The following is a 21021-nucleotide window of genomic DNA, read 5'->3' on the forward strand; positions in this document are numbered from 1 at the left end:
CATCACCTAGCTACTTGTGTTTCCATAGTAACTAGTTTCCATGTAAGAACCTGAGATTCACTGACTTGTGTCTGAATGCATTTCTAATCATAATGTCAGAGGACAGGCAGCCTTCAAAGTCTCCTTCATTCTAAACACAGGTGTGTGTGTGTGTGTGTGTGTGTGTGTGGGGGGGGTTGCTGGTCTAACAGGAACCGACCTGCTACTAAGTAATGCTCAATACAGGGTGAGCAGACTGTCTCCTCCAAGAAGCAGTTTGTGCCAATAGTAGCAGACAGATTCACTGCATGTGAACCCCCTCATACAAACAGATGCATTTCTCTCTCTCTCTCTCTCTCTCTCTCTCTCTCTCTCACACACTGTGTATACCTCTCTCTCTCTCTCTCTCTCACACACTGTGTGTACCTATGTATCTATAACACGCAAATACCTTTTTTACATAAATATATGCATATGTTATACAGAAACACTAATTAACCTAGAAACATAGAAATACAGCCAGATACTTTGAGCTCAGATTGAATGATATATGTTGCAGTGGTAGGAACTGAGCTTTCTGCTTTCCTAATGTGTTATAGTGGACTATATGGCATTTACATCTGAATATACTTCCTGATGGTATTTCAACTTCACTGCATACACTTACAGAGCACAATATACACATCTAAATGCGCAATGACATGCACTCACACACATTTTGCCTCTTGATGTACACACCAACATGCCTACTGGGAGTTCTTGTAAATAGTACAAAAAGAAATTTGTATGCGTCTATGCAGAAATAATCACAAACATACACACAGTCAAAAATAAGCAGTTGCATTAGCATGCACACTCACAAGGCCAAAAGGTGAACATAATGTCAGGACTTCTAAGGTAGCACCCTTTTCTGGTGGGAGTAAGGAACAATATCTGTACTGATCCATTCTGAGAATCCACATGGAGTGCTGTGTTTACTGCTGAATACAACTGCACCATAAGGGTAAATCCACAGTGGAGGCACCTCAGAGAAGACTATAAACATGGTGTGGGGTGCAGAAAGAGCTAAAAAAAAAAAAAAAAAAGGCTGCAGAAGCTCAAAACATGATTAGAACATAACATAGAATAAGAACTTAGGCCCCAAATGAGGTTCAAAGGGGCGGGCAAAAAAGGCCTTCTACTTTGAAAACAGGAAAGATATAAAGTCCAATCAGAAAATATCAAACTAAAGACACTGAAAGAAAGTGGAGACACCCAAAATGCCCCCCCCCCCCCCCCATGAACCTTCAATAGCACTAATACTGGGCAGATTATGCTGGTATGGTAATCCAGAAAAAGTTGTCTTTATTTGCAGATGATATTATTTTGTACTTGATAAAACCAGAAAAGGACACTGCAGTGTTGTAGAACATTCTGAGATCATCTGAATAATTTTTGGCATACAAAATTAACAAAACTAAAACAAAGGCAATAGCTGTAAACTAGGTACCCACACAAGAATTGGTTCAGCAATACCCAAATTTATGGGGATATGAAAAAAATGAAATATTCAGGAATATGGATTAAAAGGGATTCTGTCATGGCAGCTAAGGATATGTGGGAAGTGACTAAACAAAAGATAATACAAAAACTTTGGAATTGGAAGCTCTGTTTTATGGCTATGGATAACAAGATACAAGCCATGAAAATGTTTTTAGTCCCTCTAGTTTTACATACAAGTCAGGCATATTTTTATCAACCAGAGCTGAAGTTGTGGATATCAATTAATAAAGAGTTGAATGATTTCATCTGGGAGGGGAAGAGGATAAGAGTCTAATGGGATAAACTGATCCTACCAATAGAACAAACAAGTTTGGGATTACCTTATTTGAAGGGGTATTTCAGAGCTACACAGTTATGGTTCCTATACATAAGCACAAGCAGAAAGCTATAATTCAAGATGGAAAGGGATGATGACAAAACAAAGGAGAAGCTCAAGAAATAAGGAGAGACTGGGATTTGTGATGCAGATCTTTAAGGAGAATAACTATAACCATAGAGAATATTATATTCATAAAATAGCAGAAGTTATTCTATGAACTAAGCCAACATGGGGTTGGAGAAAGGAGATTCTGCCAATAGACATGACTGTGATGAGGGATACAGAGAATAGGCAAGAGGGGGCTAGAATTAACTGGAGAAAATTAGCAAAGGAACTAAGGTATTGGGAGCAAATGATTAGAGAATGGGAACAGACCAATAATTTATTTGGACTGCAGTTACAGATTGCCTTTCCTATAAATGATTGATATCAAAGTACAGGCAAAGTGAAAGGAACAGGGGAATCTTAAGTGAAAGACCAACACTGGCAAAGTTTTTAGTAGAATTTATAACAGAAACTGTTGATAAAAAAGGATAATTAGTACAGCATATAAAACATTGCACGACAACTATAAGATAAAGATTATACACCTAAAAATACAAGTGAGATTAAGCAAATATTTTTTGTTAACTACATACAGTATCTTTAGTATAGAGGTTGTGAAATTAGTAAAATTTTCTTGGGGCTTCTTTTTGAAACAAGGATTTTTTTAATACATTGAATAAGACACCATGTATCTCAATCAAATAGTAGGGGAAGAAATATTACATATATTGGTTCATGGTAAATTTTTGTACCCCCTCTGATACTACAATGAGTGACACGAGCTACTTAGGCACTTGTGGCAACTGTTATTTCTGCAAATATGTAGTTAGAAGTTTTAATAAAATTAATGGAAGAAAATATATAATACAGGGCAAATACAGCTGTAATATGGAGGGAATAATATATGCCTTGAAGTGTCCCTGTGATAAGTTTTATATAGGTGAGAGTAAATAGGCCTTTAAAAGAAAATTACAAGAACATTTGAGAGACATAAAAAGTCAAAGGTAGAAAGCCCTGTTAAAATGCACTTAAAAATGTTTCATAACAACAATACAGATGGACTACAAGCAACAATATTACAAGTGTGTGTTGGGAAATATAGTTAAGTAAATATTAAAAATAAATTGTACAAATAATTAATTTTTATACTGAAATATGACACTGACTACAAATGGTTTAAATGCTGAATGTAATTGGAGGCATTTAATACAACTGATTGTTTAATTAATGTATTGATGTCATAGTTGACGAGGGTATTTTAGGTGCTATGTGGTTTGTAATACTGTACTCTAAAGGCAACTGAACCAAGGCACTAGAGATTTTTAATAAACGTGTCTTTTTGGATTTCTGGCATTGTGGTTTTGTGGAGCTACACCCTTCACTTTTAGTTTTGTGGTTGTGAACATTTGAGCCAGTGCCTGTGATGTAGAAAGATATAGCCCTGACTATAACCCAGGTGACCAGAGTTTGATTAGTAGTTCTGGTGCTTAATGGTGAAGGCTGGGGGCTATGGGTAGGAGTGCCCAATCTAGGGGAAAGGGTGGGTGACCTTCTATTCTGCTCATTGCTCAGTATATGACTTAATCTTGACCAGTGGACAGATGAGAGTCATGATGGAAGGGTCTGGATGTAAGGGAACAAGGGTGTGGCTAAGCAAGCTGGAGAAGGTAGCCCTTGCTAGTGCATCAGTGGGATTACAGGATCATACGAAATACAAGGAATCTGGGCCTAGTGGCTATTTACATTTTGCCAGTAACCACTTTTAGACTTTACCTCCTTTTTCAAGGGGGACAGGCAAGTTTGGCCACAGGTGACTTTGTGAATACACATCTAGTTGTCTATTTCACGTTTTTAAGAAGGTACTGTATCACACTGCTCAACATGCTCTGGAAGTCTGTTCCACAGGAAAGGTAGGCACTGTGTGATGACCTGTCTTCACCATGTTTTGTTTATTGACTGATGCAGACTTAGATCTCTGGTCTTTGTGTTTGTAGGACTATATGACTTATGGAGATATACGAAGTCTTCATCTACTGGATCCCTAACAGCATAGGATGCATGGCACAGATCATCCTTAAGGAGTCAGGATACTGAATATAGAGATAGTACTTCCAGTCTCTCCTGGTAGCTCAGGTCCTTTAGACCCGTGATCTTTTTTAGTTACTTGGAATGTCTAATGAAATACATCTCAAAAAGGGGCATTGTGTTCTGTGATGGGTCTAATTCAATGTGGATTTCGAAGGGATAAGGATCTCTTTAGCTCTGGACAATATTCCTTTTGTGATCAGCTTTGCCATGTAGATTCTGTGCTTTTAAGCTGTTTTTTTTGAGTGTATCTGCTTTATTTTCTGAAAAAAATACATATACTTGTTTCCCGCCTTTCTAAGCTACTATAGTCCAGTTTTCAGGTTAGTGCTGAATTCAGGGCTGTGTTACAAATCTCTGTGTTTGGCCATACCTTACTTGAATAGAAGGGCGTTTCTCTGTTCAACTGTGAGAGAGGGGAGCTTTGAGCAGCCTATCTGTCCCTGGAGGAGTGGTTTCAGCCCAGAAATTAGTAGTTTACTGGCCATTTTGGGCTAATTTCTCTCTCTTTCATTTCCCTGCTACAAATACCATATTTGCCCGGTTTTGCACGCTGGGCAACACCGGTTAGCTAGGGTAACACTATTCCCAGCTTCCCAAAGTCTCCTCTTCAACCTTTCACTTGGAACTGGACAAACTTTCAAATTAAGCACTCAAGCCATTCATTTCTCAGCCTGGCACTTGCTCAAAACTTATAGCAAGCACTTATAAAACCCTAGCACTAGACCCTCCTGTACTGTACAACAGGACAAGGCTCTCTATTTGACCTTACCAGCCATCCAGTAAAACAGTTCACTGTACCTATCCAGGCATGTCCAAAGGGCAGTTTCAGGTGCACTCCAAGTCCAACTGGTGAATCTGGGCATTTTGAGGCAATGTTACAAATGCCTCCTGTACACAGACAACCCCCTTCTCCTCCTACCACCAAACACTAATACATGCGAGAGATGCAGTTATACAGCCAAACTAGAGGCTAAGCTCTCTCAACCCAAGACGGGATCAGACAGTCAAGAGGAGAAGGTAACTACTTGCATCACACCACCAGTCTTACAAAGACCCATTAAACCAGCACCGGCAAAAAACACACAAATACATGGAAACATACTTGGAGGTTCTAAATAAAAATCTGCAAAACCAACAGAGACCTCCAAAGCAAACATCCAAGCAACCTCCACCCCCCTAACACAAACCATGAAACACATACTTCACAAAACCAGTGTGCCATGCAATCACAGCCCTTAAGGCAAAATAACATACTAGTAATAGGTGACTCTATAGTCAGGCACACTGACTTCCCACTCACTAGGCTGAATAAGGAGAAGGTTACTGTTAGCTGCCTGTCGGGTGCCAGGATCCGCCACATAACACAAGCACTCAGGTCACTCCAGAACAAGTACAAATATGACTCTGTCATTGTCCATGTTGGTGTGAATGACCGAAGCCGTACCTCCCTGGACTACATGAAGAGAGACATGGAAGAGCTCTCTGATCACATAGCCCAGGCTGGTATGACCCTGACCCTGAGTAGCATCCTGCCCTCACCAAGAATGATACCATGGTTTAAAGAATAAATTCTCGATTTCAGCAATTGGCTAAGTTTCTGGTGTCATTCAAAGAAGATCCAGTGTCTGTCCGCCAGGGATGACATGCTCGACAAGCCACGCTGCTTCCCTAGAGACAGCTTGCACATGTCACCCTTAGGCTTTTGAATACTTGCCAAGGGTCTTGCCACCCCCATAGTGCCTTTTTTAGGCAAGGCTCAAAAGACAAACCCACCACCGTAAATAGCACAAGTAACAAAAAACTAAGGGTAATGCTACTCAATGCCAGAAGTCTAAACCTCAAAATGTACGCACTCGAGGCACTCCTCAGTAAGGAGAAAATCAATATATGTGCAGTAACAGAAACCTGGTTTAAGGCTCCATAGACACCCCAGCACTACCAGGCTACAACTCATACCATACATTTCGGCCACAGAACCCAAACCGAAATACAAAAGGTGGGGGCGTATCCATATTCATCAAGGATACCCACACCTCCAGGTTAGTGGCACAGCACAATGCTTCAGAGATCAACCACGTGCAACTAACAATGGGCAAAACTGCAATTCAAATTGTAGCTTGCTACAGATCACCCACCATGTCCCAGGACCCCCATTCCACATTTCTGGAAACATTGGGAAACAAAGGTCCTACCAAACACCCTAATATTTGGTGATTTCAATTAACCAAACATCAACTGGGAGAACTACTCAAGTACTAACTCCCTTGCCCAACTTTTCCTAGAATTTGTAAACTCAAACGCCTTGGTTCAACTGGTCAACACTCCCACCAGAGGTGGCAACATACTGGACCTGGTCATCACCAAAATGGGCGACCGGTGTTCCACACCAGAGGTCAACCCCTCGCTGGTTAGATCTGACCATAAACAAATCACTTTGGATATCCATATTCCACCCCCACCCCGGACAAGAAAGCCACCATGAAAAACTTTTCAAAAGCAAACTTCACGTTACTTAAGACCGAGTTGGAAAGTTTCAAAGCCCCCATGCTGAAGGATAACACTGTCCAAGCTGCAAAATCGTTTACTAATGCATTCTACGGGCAGCTACAAGAATGCATGGATGGTGCCATCCCAAGCAAAAGCAAGACTCACTCTTCCAAGAAAAGGAAACCAGTCTGGTGGACTCCTGCCATAAACAAGCTATACAACAGAAGGAGGAAACTAGTACAGAAAAGAGTAAAATGCCAAGAAGGGAAGACATCCCTGATCAGTATCAGCAAGAAACTACGATCCCTCATAAAATCATCCAAGGTGAGCTTTGAAAGAAAAATTGCCAAGGACTCCAAAGATAACCACAAGGCATTCTTTAGCTATGTCAAGAATCTAAGTGGCAATGATCAGATCTGCTTGGAGTTAGAGCAGAATGGCACAAAATACACTGAACCGACCGATATCGCCAACATCCTGGCAGACAGGTTCAGTGCAAACTTCACCCCCCAAAAGGGCCCATAACCATACCAGAAGAATGTAGAGTCCCTGAAATCACAGACACAGGTTAAAACAGCCCTCTCCAAAGCCAAAAGTACAGCATCAATGGGACTGGACGGTGTCCCAGGCTGCATCCTACATGAGCTCAAAGACAAACTAACCCCTCACCTAAACACACTGTTCAAACTCAGCCTCTCCACAGGATACCTACCCATAGAGTGGCGCACAGCAACGGTTATTCCACTCCACAAAGGTGGAGCCACAACAGACCCCGGGAACTATCGCCCTATAAGCCTGACTAGCTTGGTCTGCAAGGCTATGGAGTGCATCATCATGGAACTCATTAACAGAGACATTGGGAACCTTCAAACACTGAACCCTACCCAGTTTGGCTTTATTCAGGGCAGATCATGCCTCCTAAACCTGGTGAACTTCTTTGAGACAGTTACTAAGGCTATAGACGAGGGAAGGTGGTACACACAGCCTACCTAGACCTCGCTAAGGCCTTCAACATCATTCTCCATTCTGGTATTACAGACAACCTCACCAGCCTGAACATAAAACCCTATGTCACAAGATGGGTTGCCAACTGGCTCACGGACAGAACCCACATGGTGAGAGTTGCGGGAGCTAGGTCCGACTCTAAACCGGTTACAAGTGGCGTTCCCTAGGGCTCAGTCCTAGGACCCCTCCTGTTCGGCATATACTTCTCAGACGTACAGGCAAGCACAGGATGACTATGGCTGACCAAGTTCGCAAACGACTGCAAACTAGGGGCTATAATTGACTCTCCGGCTGACACAGACATCCTCCAAAAGGGTCTCACTGAGACGGATACCTGGTGTCAAACTCATGGCCTCAAGCTAAATGCCAAAAAGTGCATAGTCATCCCCTTTGGAAAAAACAAAGTACCCACAAACTACCACACAAGTGGTAATCACCTAAATACGGAAGACATAATAAGGGATCTGGGGACCAAAGTAGATCGTAATCTCACCTTTGATAATCACATTGCCAAAGTGGTTAGAAAATCCTTCTACGTGGCCCACCTAATCACAAAAGGGTTCGCATCCAGATCAAAAGAGGTCATTGTGTCCCTCTACTCATCACTCATCAGACCCATGTTAGAGTACAACGCCCCATTTGTGATGTACCTTACAAGACACTTGCAACAGCTGGAAAGACCACAGAAGTACCTCACCAAGAGGATAAATGGCCTCAAACAGATGTCCTATGCAGCTCGACTGAAGAAACTCCAGTTGTACTCGGTTGCATAAGACCTACTCAAGAGGTGATCTCTGCCTGACATACAAGGCCATGTCCAACTCAGAATTGATGGACATGCTCCACCTAAAGAAAACCTTATCCCCTCGAGCCACAGGCTCTAGGGATCTAAACCTCACCACAACAATAAATAGGATGTGCTGGAGGGATAGATGCCTGTCGCAGAGACTTCCCATGCTTTGGAACAAGATCCCAATCTACATTAGGCAGAGCTCCTCGCTAGCACTCTTCAAAAGAAACCTTGACGAGTGGATGGGAAACAGAAAATTTACCTCTGGGATCACTTCAGTGGCTCTGCTGGACAGAAGCACAGGAAACTAAACTAAGGGGGCGGCGAAAGCCAACACATTCTGGCTAAGCTTATAAATGCCTTCGGGCAGATAGCCTAGTACCCACCTATAAACCTAAGATAGAACTCCTTACCACACTTGCAGCAAGATGATGAAAAGCAAGGGAATTATCTACTGAAGTTCCAATGTCTCTTACTACAGTCTCATTTTGAAGTGGGATGTTGTCTATATTGTAAGCAGAAGGGAAGGACTGCTTACTGAATGTAATTATATTGCACATTTTAGTGTTTAATTTGAGCATGTTTTATTGTGCAACAGTTATTAACAAGTCTAAGCTCCTTGGGCTTCCTGTTTGTTGGGGGGGGGGGGTTAAAGATCACACCCAGTTTACAGTCATCTACAAAACTGGTTAACCATAGATGGTCATTTTTGATTTAAAGATCCAAGAAGTAGATGCAGAATAGCAGTGGTCCCAGCAGAGAACCCCAAGGGACACCACTGGTCACCTTCATGCTATCAGAGGCTGTACCCACAACCCTCACTTGTGTAGGCTGTGTCCATAAACCAATTTTTTATCTATCTCACCACACAATGGTCAATTTGGATCCAGTTACCTTACTGAATATGTAGTATGATATCAAATGACTTGACCAGGTTGAAGTACACAGTGTGGGCAGTTTGACCACTGCACACAGCTTGCGTTATTCTTTCAAAGTAGTTTACCAGATTAATTAGACAAGATCTACCCCTTTAGAAAGCCAAACTGCTGAAGATCAAGACCTCATACAATTTCTGATATTAATTAGGTTTGTTACGATCTTGGTAAATTAATGGCCCTGTAATTTCTGGGGTCAGTGATGGGTCATCCTTGTAAAGTGTCATCACAACAGCTATGCAGCAGGGGCAAAGTAGATTAAGGAGAGGGACTGCAAATGCATGTTTAATATTGTTTGTCAGGCATCCAGGTATATTATACGGTCTCACAGTGTGTGTATTTTTTTTTGTTTTGGAAGATACCTTTATAAAATGTTCTTTAGTGATGATGGTGAGTCGGAATCCGTTTGCTAGTATGCTGGGAATGTCTAGGGGAACAGGCACACTACTGATTTATGGGCATAGGTTGCACTTTTAGTGGTACAAGTGCCTTTGTCACCACCAGGAATTGGACATGGAATATATGAAGATATTCCTTCATATCAGAGGTGCTTGTGAGCACGTAAAGTACTCCACAGCTTCCTAGATGGCCCCCTCTGGACAGGCTCTCTCCCCTATTGCTGATACTCAGTATGGGGGAACGAGTGAGCTGCTGTCCCATGGAAGGAAGGACTTGATGGTCATCACATGGAGGCAAAATGGATACAGAAACAGAATCAGAAAATTGGCAAGAAAACACCAAACCACAGAAATTCTTCTTATGGCTAAGAAACAGTTTCTACATTAAGAGAGATCTACAGCATACCTGGTAGTTAGGGACACAGACAAACTAAATAGGCTAAAAAGCCCTCATCCATGGTCACAAATTATGCTTAATGACATAATTTACACACAGAATGCAAAAATGATAGACTACAACAGTTACAAATTCTACATTCACATGATGAAATGAATGTCTCGCTCTCTTCTCTCGCTTTCACTCTCTCTCTCTCTCTCTCATACACACACACATTCAGAATAATTTTACTATGTGTTACTCACACTTTTATGTACTCAAAGACACATGTTCATGGCTACTCATGCGCTCATGAAAAAACAACCATACAAAGTCAGTAGCACTCTCACTCACATATAGCACTCATTTATTTTAATCTAATAAAGTACTGTACAAATATATGACAAAATATCCATACCTCGGGAAAGTTGCAAGATGGGCCATCACCTTCACATAACTGAAGTTCTCCCTCCAAAAAGAAGTCAAGATTTCGGATAAGGCAAGGAGTTACATTTGCTGGGGTTATATTCAGTAATCTTGCCACACAGTTCTGCAAAGGTTCTGGACTACAGGCAAACTAAAGGAGAAATCCAGTCAGAAAATTAAAAATTCCAACATGGCTTTAAGAATTAATTGAAAAACAGCTGTTGGTTTTTTTTTTTTTTTTCAGAAACATCTCTACAGTGTGGAATACAGCTCATCAGCTTTACTCAAGGGTTCATCTGTCATCATACTGAAATATCAAAACCACAGCATCATCCGCTTTTGAAAAGCAGAAACAGTACTAACAAGCCCAAGTTTCAGTGGGGATTTGAACCTTACACTTTCCAAAAATGTTTTTTATTTTTTTTTTTATAACAAGAATAATAACAGTAATAACATATTTACACTCAAAACTGAAAAAAATATTTACAAAGTCCATAACAAGTAAATATTTCGATATACATTCAGGAAATCATCTAAAACTTTTTAGTAAAGATTGTAACTTTTCCCAAGCAATTAATTTGTGTGTTAAATTCTTTGTATTCTTTTTCAAACTAGGGACCCGTGGTGGTGGTGGTGGTGCTGCGGTAGCGTTGTCGCCTCACAGTAAGACGCTGTCTGGTTCGATTCTCATCTAGACCGTCTTCTGCGTGGAGACATGCATGAATGGGCCTACCTTTGTTGAAGGCTGTGCATCAGGGCTGGTAACTCGGTACGTAAAAATCAACTACCAATCATTAGCTGACCGGAGTTCCGCTGTGGCGACCCCTAACCGGGAAAAGCCGAAAGACGCAACAACATTAATTTTTAAACTAGATATTTCTTTTTCACATAAGGCCCTGACTAAATAAATAAATTAATTTCTGAAAGATATAGAAGAGTTTGTTTTCCAATTTTTTGTCACAACCTTTCTTGCTACTGCAAGTATTGACCAGAGAAGGTGTGTTTGAGATTTGGGTACGATTTCTGGTACTGGTACATTAAATAAAATGAGTGAACTTGAAATTTCACAATTATCATTCCATAAGGCCTTACAGAAACATTCAAATTCCTTCCAAAATTGGATAACATATTACATGCAACAATCATATGAAACCAGTCAGCTTCTGTAACTTTACACCTCCAACATTTCATATAATTTGTTTTGTACATATTTGCAATTCTTTGAGGTGTATAATAACTTCTGTGTAGGAATTTCCACGTGTATATTTTCCGGTAAGGAGAAATTGTTTTTTGTACTGATTTTAGAAGTAATTTCTTGTTTTTAGTAGTAAATTCTCCATTATTTATTTTGGTGGAGTATTCCCAAAAAGAAGCATTCGTGGAATTATTATCAGATCTAATGACTTTATATATTAGGGATATAAATGAGGTGCCTTTCAAAGAACCATCAATTATATTAGTGAAAAGTTCTAATGTTTTAGGTATGTTGTTTCCATGGGTTTGTAAGGAAAATATAGTTTTGTTATATATAAATTCTCTGCAGGTTTGTATGTCTATCCAGTTATTATTATGTAGGCTGTATCTAGTAATTAGATGGTTAGCGGAATAAATTCCATTAGTGGATAAGAATTGGTTCCAGTATATTAAGTCATTATTTTTAAATTCAAGCATTTTATTTTTATCAAAAGATATTAAACATTCATTAGTATAAGCAATTGGAACAATTAATATTAATAAGCTTTTAATTGACTGGTTACACTGGGTGATTTTCATGAAATTTGCTATTATTAGACTAATAATGGAGCAATATTTTAACTTCTGCTTATCTTGTATGTATATTTTTAAAGACCAAATAAAGGTATTTTGGTGTACTGTAGTTAGCGGGTCAATTAACGTTCTATTATTGTTTAATAACATTTTTTCATGTAATAGTTTCCAATATGAATTATATGAGGGGTTTAACCATAAAATGATTATATTAAAAATAGAAGCATTTACATAATATTCAATATCAGGAAAACTAATACCACCCTCCTTTCCAACCTGCCACATGTCTTTGTAAAGATATTCTGGGTTTTTGAGGATACCAGTTATTACTAATTTTTTAAATATTTTCTTGGTTGGGGAAATGGAAATGATTAAAGGCTGACTTATATAAAGAATTTTAGGTAGCATTATCATTTTAATTAGCATTAGTCTTTCCTCAAAAGTAAAATAAAGTTTGTTCCAATTATCTGTGAGATTAATAATTAGATTTGTTAAGATATTATAATTTGTAGTAAATGTATTCTTAAGAGTGGAATTAATTTGAACACCCAGGTATTTCATTTGTGTATTGTCCCAGTTAAAGCATTTATAACTTTTCATTTTCATAGTCGTCTTTTTATTTATTAACAAAGTCTGGGTCTTGTTATGATTAAATTTTAGTCCAGATAAACCTTCAAATAAATCTAAAGTGTTAAATAGCTGATCTAAAGATGTATCAAGGTCTCCACTAGTTAGTAACAAATCATCAGCAAATAGCTGAATCTTTGGAAATATGTTATTATTTAAATTATAGCCTTTAATGTGAACATTTCTAATATAGTTGGCTAGTGGTTCTACAGCTAGAGCGAAAATGAAAGGGGAAAGAGGGCAACCTTGTTTTGTTCCTTTTGTAAGTTTAAATGAGGGGGGTATGAAAGAGCCTATCTTTACAAAAGAAACAGAGTCTTCATAAAGGTTTCTAATTAATTTTATAAAATTTAGGGAAAATTTATAGTGTTGTAAAGCTTTAAATAGATAGGACCAACTCAGTGAATCAAAGGCTTTGTTTATGTCTAGACTCATTATTGTTAATTAATGTTTATTTTTATTAGCTAAATCTATAAGAGTCAGAAGTCTTATTATATTATCTTGGACTTTTCTGTGTTTAATAAAACCTGTCTGATCATCCTCTATTAGGCTAGGTATAATGGAATTGATTCTGTTTGATATTATGCTCATGAAAATCTTATAATCTATATTTAATAGTGAGATGGGCCTATAGGAGGAACAGGAAGTAGGATCTTTATCAGGTTTAAGTATGGGATAAATTAATGAATATCTCTATGATGGTGGGATATTATAAGTAGTTCTGATTTCCCGAAATGTGTTTAGTAGTATTTTTAAGGTATTATCAGGAAGGATTTTGTATATTTCAGGAATTAAACCATCTAACCCTGGTGCTTTATTAGTTTTTAAGTTTATTTGATTTTTTAGTTCTGTAAATGTGAAAGGTCTATCAATTTTTGCAATATTCCCAGGGGATAAGGTCATTAGAGTATTATCAGATAAGAATTTGTCTAGATTTATATTTTCATTTATTGGTTTGAGAGTATTTATATTCTCATAATGTTTTTTGAAACTTTGTAGCATGGAATTTAAATTTGTAGCTTTTATTTTTCTCATATTTTCAGCATATGTAATTTCTTTTATGTGATTTATTTCTTTCAAGTACTTTGAGCGTACTGCAAGTCTATGTAGACTTTTAGGATTGATAGAGTATGAACATAATTAAATTTTTTCTAGATTTATAGATATTTTGTGTTGCAATACATTTTGATATTCTTTATTTATATTATCTAAGACTTTCTTATCATTTGGTGTTAGATTACCTTTTAAGTTATCTAATTCAGTTTGAATATCTTGTAGTCTTTTATCCCATTCCTTTCTTTTTTTGCATATACCACATTTTAACTTTTCCATGTAATACAACTTTGAGGGTGTCCCATAGAATTGTATCAGATACTTTTCCATTGTTATTTGTTTCTAAAAACGGATTAATTTCTGATAACATCCATTCTTGATAGCCTTTTATTTTCGTAATATAAGCTGGTATTCTTTGGCAATGTATTAAGGGTTCAGTTTGAAAAGTTATACTAAAAGTAATAGCATTATGATCAGAAAGGGGACAAGATATTAATAATGCATTATCTACTTTTGATTGTAAAGAATTTGACACTAAGACTTTATCTATATTAGTTTGTGTCCCAAACCTATATGAATAGTGAGAGAACTTTAGGGAAGAGGGAAGTTTTATATGGTATATGTCTTTTAAATTTCTTGTATTGATATAATTATGTAGGAGTTTTGCTACAGGGGAGGTCTTGAAGGTTTCAGAACTGGTCAGATGAAAGAATACAATTAAAATCCCCTGTGATTATCATTTCTCCTCTAGAATGTAAAGTTATAATGTTTAAGTATTTCTTTACTGACTTTGTACCAATTCCAAGGATCTAGTACGAGTTTATGAGTGTACAGTATTTCCTTTCAAGTTAATTACTACTAAAGTTAACATACCCTCTTTATCTATATATGAGTTTACAATTTCAGGAAGCCTTAGACTTTTTTCCAAAGAATTAGTACACCTCTTCTTTTGTAATTAAATTGGGAACTAGTCAATATTTTATAGACTTTTAGTGTTAGCTTATTTAAGTCTTGGGATATTAAATGTGTCTCCTGAAGAAATACTATATCAGCCTTATATAAAGAAAGGTATTTATTAATGCTTGCTCTTTTAATATGGTTATTTAGCCCATTAACATTCAATGATAGACAATTATACGTTGAGGCCATTTAAAATGTATAATAGTTCAAAATAGCTATAATGATTTCCTAGGGGATTAACCTTGTAGGTTATAACAAAATTTGTTATGGACTGAGTTTCTGTAACAACTAAAGAAGGTAAAATAGTATTTACAATAACATCCTTCTTCATGGAACCTACTGTTCCTGGCTTAATATGGGTTACATACAAGCCACAGGTCTGCCAACACATATTCAATAACACTGGGTCACTGCGACTGCATGCTTCATTAATAACCAAAACGAAGATAGGGTTATATATTGTAGAGTCTATATGAACTAATATTTTGATTAAGGTGAAATGTAAGTAATATATAATACCTTACTATTCTTACAATCAATCATTCAGAGAATGGTAACAACAAACTTTTAAATTTGTGTATGCATAAGCTATCTATTAAGTAAAGTATTTATTCTATTATAACCTTCATTTCCCTTCCCCAAAAAACAGAAGTTTGTTTGAATAACTAGGTCATATAAAATTTAAGAAAAAAGAAAATTTCAGTACGTTAGTACAAATGTTATATTTCATGGGGTGTCAAGTTGGGGAAACAGTATACAAAAAGAAAAAGAAAAGGAGTATGCAATACTACATATATTTTTTTACCTTCATCCACAATATTTTAACATTTAATATTTGGTTAATCTCTATATTTTCTCATAATGTGTCTTGCAATGTACAAGACTTAGAGGAAAAAAAACCCTCATCACATCATAAAGTTAACAAGTTATGGCAACAGTATAACACAGTATCCCTTAAAATTATTACAAAAACTAAAGGTGAAATACTTTAGCATTGACATTTTAACCAATACTTCTCTAGTATATAATGCATTTGTGCACCATCTCTGCACATAACCAATGTTCAAAAAAATGTATTAAGTGGCTGTACTGCTTTTTTATTATATTTTTATTGGTACTCTTCCGTTATCAGGACAACACCCCCAATGAGCTGATGGAATATCTTGTATTACTTTTTCAAGGTGTGTGTTTGTAAGAGGGACAGTACCTTAACTTAATAACGTCCAATCAAGTCATGACATTTTCAAAAGGTTATGACACTATTTCTGGTAGGTAGTACATCTATTTCTACAGCTGTTTGGCACTGCGAGTAAATTAGGTAGTCCATTGCTTATGAGTTATTGCGAGCAAGACCCCTTGATTCTAGCACAATATTTAGTAGCAGTTCTATTGCACAAAAAGGGGGGACTTCACAACTCATTTTTATTTTAGTGGATTGGCTTTCTTAGCAATGAATGCAGCAAAAGGATAGTTTTACAGACCAAAGATTAATATGAATGCGTGTAGCGTTTTTATAGGAAGACAGAACCATTTTGTGTATTTCCTGATTATTCTTCATGTATAGATTATACATACAACAGTGGCTGCTCAGTCATAACAAAGCTTTTAACTTCTTTACTGAACAATCAGCAGCGAAGACAAAGAATAATGGCTTTAAAACCTTACTCTATCTGAATTCCTGTTAATACAACACGTGTTGTATTAACTTTCATTTTCTAAACAATAATAACTATGTATTTCTTGCATTACTGCCTGAATGCAATGTAGTGCTTTACCAGGAAATGAAGCATTTTAGAAGGAACAGCACGACAGTATGAGGCAAAATCAGGAGGACCACTCTACAAATTAACAGCAGTGCGATCATTACGTTGGAACTGTTGCCCTGACAACAAAAAAGCACCTTCTTATTCAAGCAGCATTATAAACCTTGTAAAACATATAGATAGTTATTTTTATTTGTCAGGTATATTGAAATAAACCTTGTTTTATGTTTTGAGTTACTTTGCCATTTTTCCAGCATTCCGATTGGTCCATTGGTCTCAAAGAGGAACTAAAGGTTCAGAGGTCAATTGTTCAGTTCCTGCTAGGCGTCTCAGTTGTTTCTGTGAATAAATGAAGCTCGTGGATGGATTACAAGGCTTGAGCTGCTTTCAAAAACTCTAATTTCAAAACCATTTAAGTAAGAAGGCGGGAATTATATTTAACATGCATCAAATGATTAAAAAAAAAGGTTCGCAAAATGCTGCAAGTTTATTTGTGTTGCAAATCTATTGTACTGTAGAAAAACGGCAGTTTAAGCACATTTACTTCCATACTGTTTAAAACAGGCACAAAATATAAGCTCTATCTTAAAGGTTATTAATAACAAATATGCCATGCTTGCTTCACTAAATGAACACATCTCCAGTACGTTGTTAAACATAAACATAGCCTTTTAGGAGGCTCTATAGTTTTCATAAAATCAAGACATAGAATACTATAACCACACTGCAAGTAAGACATTGCACTTATGTAAATCCCAACATGTCACATTAGATATATTTTATGAACTTTTTTTTGTGTGGGTTTACTTTTTAGGTATTAATAGAGAAAATAAATAAAGAAATAAATAAATAAAATAATAATATATACTTTATCCAAGATGTAGTTTAATTCATGGAAGTTATTAAGAATAACAGCTAGGCATTTCTTAGGTACCTTGCAGCCTATGCTAAATATAATGGATACATTTTAATTACTAAAGGTTATTAATAACAGCTAGGCATTTCTTAAGTACTTTGCAGCTTATACTAAATGTGATGGATGAAGTTATGTTACTTCATATATCTATATTATGGATTTAAAATAGCAATAGATATATTAATGAAAATAAAAATCATATTTTACCTTGTTTATCTTTGTAGCAATCTGTGATACCAGAATGTTAGTTGACTATTCAAAAGATTTAAAATAGAGACGACAAAAAAGGCAAAAAGTACATTTTGTTCATTTGTCTGAGTTTCTTCTGGTCTTTCACAGTCCAGTCAGACTTTGTTGCTGCTTGTCTCTTTAATGTTGAAGTAGCATCTATTTGATCTTCTGTAGTTACCAGATTCTTCTTCTTTATAAAAGTGTTTGCTTCTTCTAAAGTTTCGAAGGTTCATTTCCCCTCAGGAAGGCAAAGTCTAATTTTGGCAGGGTATGTTAATTGTGCCTTAATACCAGCTTGCTTGATGAGAGATTTGATGAGAGGAATGAAAGTTTTTCTTTTTGTAAAAACAGTAGTAGAGTATTCGTCAAATCTGACTATCTGATCATTTATTTTTATAGGAGAGAGAGCCCAAGCTGATTTTAAGATCAGATCTTTGTCCTGGCTAGACGTTAGTTTTGCTATTATTGATCTAGGATATGTCTTCTTATTGTTTGATGGGATTGTAGTTAGTGATCTATGGGCTCTTTCAAAGCCAAAAAGAAAGAACCTCTGGTAAATTTAGTGTTTTAGGGATCCATGTTGTCAAAAAATTAATCATATTGTCTCCTTCCATTCCTTCTGGTATACCATATATCCTGATGTTATTTCTTCTGGTTCGGTTTTCTAAATCATCTACTTTATTGATGAGTTTGTTGTTTTGTAATAGGAGAGTTTCCATATTTTTCTCTGCGTCTATCAGTCTGCTGTCAATATCCAAGACAGATTCTTCTATTGCTGAAATTTGTATTTTCTGTTTTAGAATGTCACTCAGTATTTCAATTTGTTTATTGGAATCTTCTTTTATTTTATCCACTTTTGTATCTAGTTTGTCCATTTTTGTTATTAGGTCTTGGATATTTGTCAGAATGGAGTGTATCTCTTTCTTCAGAGAGCTGTCTTGCTGTATAGATTTTAAAAGACTCATCTTTTCTTTAAGTGCAGTTTTCCCTTCCTTCTTTCTTCTTGTTAGTTTGACAAGAAAATCTGGAGATTCTTAGATGAAAAATACACCAAAAGAAAGCTTTCGAGTTCTACTTTATAGAACTATTAATTTGAAATTATTTGTGGTGATTTTTAGTAATAAATCCTGTCACTTACACTTTCAATGTTTTACAGAATGGAAGAGACATGTTGACAAGTATATGTCAGTATCCTTGGTATAAGCGTAGTTGTGATGCTAATTGCAAAAGGCATCTGGTACAGCACTTTTACTGGCATAACCTAGTCTCAGTAGAAACCCAAGGAGGTATCTACAGTGGGAGATTCATATCCTTTTGCCAATACAATAAACATTTTTTTTTCTTAAAGGCATCCCCCATGTCCTCCCTCACACATCTCCTAATTTGTACTACACACACACACGCACACGCGCACACACACACACACGCACACACACACACACAGCCATGACTGAACAACAGTGGGGAAAAGTGTGACCTCAATAATTGCTGAAAGTATTTTTTCAGCAATATTCATTTCACAGTAATGGCAGCAATCATACAACCTACTGGCTTCCCATACTGGCTAAGGAATCTGGACAAGACTCCAGGAAAGCTCTCGTACTTTATTTGGTTTGATGTTTATGTTAAGACTTTGTTTCATATTATGTCCAGGGGAACATGCACAATCTTGATACATGGGCATGGGGTGAGAAATACTTTTTGGAATTGCTGGCTTTCGTCTAATTTTTTCTTTCTTTTTCTGTCATTTTCTTTGATTTAGAAATAATGTGTGGATTATTCTAATTGAAATTATGAAGGATATAAATGGAATCATTAATAAAAGTCCCTACTCTATTCAATAAATGCAGTGGGATATTCTACTTCTACCTGAGCTGCCACCTGTTCAGGCAGCTGGGTCTTCAGTTTGATGTCTCAAACCTCTACGACAGCGGCCTATATATTTATCAATTATAGTAAGATAAAGCTCATCCTAAAGGAAGGAGCAGGCAGAGGAACACTGCTGCACTTACAGTGTCCCCTGTAAGACTTTAGTGGGAGGAGGATGTCACTCATTAGAAAAGACCTGAACTCACTATAGAGGATGCAATACTTTTCTTAAAAACAAACTCAGCCACTAGCCCCCAGGTCACATTTTAGTTAAACATTTGTCTTGTTTCCAAAGGTGTTCCTGCACTCAGTCAAGTTAACAGATGCAAGAAATGCAGGTATGTTAACAAACTTACTGGAAACTGCACTGCTAACCAGGGACTTTGGCATGGAACATGCCGACATGTTTTAATTCATAGCTCCAGACACTAGGCTGTGTTTCAATGTCACACCAAACATTATGGTAGTGAAAGATGATATGGGGATCAGCAAGCAGCTACAATTTCAGACTTTGTTACCTTTAACGGTAGCAACAAACCTCTCTGGGTTACCATAATAATGGCATCTTATTTCCCATTTCAGTTTTGCATTAGAATTGGAGTTGCACTGACTGGTGTAATTATATTTGCCAAAAACACTTTTATGCTGACCTTTTCAAATGAATCAGCTCTCTGATCTGGTGCTCTGTTAAGAGCTCTGGCACTTGAAGGCCTGGATTATGTAAAACAAATAGGCAAGGCACTTAACGGCACTGCAATTCTCAGCACTACGGGAAATGTGAAACAAGCTCCTTTAGCAAGAAAAGAAACAGTCCTAGCTCCCAACACAAGATAACCAAATGGAAAAGTTTGCTAACTACATCCATTGCAAAAACCAAAATCCTTCCTACTGCAGACACAGTCTTTCCAGTGCAACCATTACCAATCAACATTCCACTGTATATGCAGTACAAATGGAATGACCAGATGACTGTCACCCCAAGAACTATACCAGTTCAACTACTACATAAGCAAAGGTTCAAAGGGTAGAGTAACACTGGGTAGAACCTGACAACTTTCTTTGCATACAGCCAAAAATTGGAATAGATGTTGGTGGAATCTATGAAACACATACCATGTTGACAAATGCTGAAATGAATACCAGGACAATGGCAAAAACTCCAGCCAATGTGCTGTTAGTCCGTGACTGCACGATCTTCTGAGAAATGCTCTGGAGAGCAACTGGAAAAATCTAGAATACAAAGAGAAAAAAAACTAAGGCACAGCATAGAAGAGAAGATGTTAAACCTGATCCAGTCATTACTACATTTCAGTATGACCACTTACAAAAAATCAACTAAATTCTCTTCTCAGGAGTTTATAAATCATGTTGTCTACTTTGCTCAACATTGCTACTCAGTTAATAAGTGAAGGCTTACTTCTCTATATGATTTTAAGTGAGCATTT

General features: G+C 37.1%; 1 protein-coding gene across 1 annotated transcript in view; it reads right to left on the minus strand.

Annotated features, from left to right (window-relative positions):
* Positions 1–21021, minus strand: part of ADCY6 (adenylate cyclase 6) — a 1739117-nt gene that overhangs the window by 178740 nt on the left and 1539356 nt on the right. The window contains exons 15-16 of the mRNA XM_044083802.1: positions 20690–20806; positions 10383–10541 (exon numbers count right to left, since the gene is read on the minus strand). Coding sequence (XP_043939737.1) covers positions 10383–10541; positions 20690–20806 — 276 coding nt within the window. The remainder of the gene's footprint in view (positions 1–10382; positions 10542–20689; positions 20807–21021) is intronic.

This window comes from Protopterus annectens, chromosome 9.part0, assembly GCF_019279795.1.
Source record: "Protopterus annectens isolate FY-2018-M chromosome 9.part0, PAN1.0, whole genome shotgun sequence".
NCBI classification, from domain to species: Eukaryota; Metazoa; Chordata; order Ceratodontiformes; family Protopteridae; genus Protopterus; species Protopterus annectens.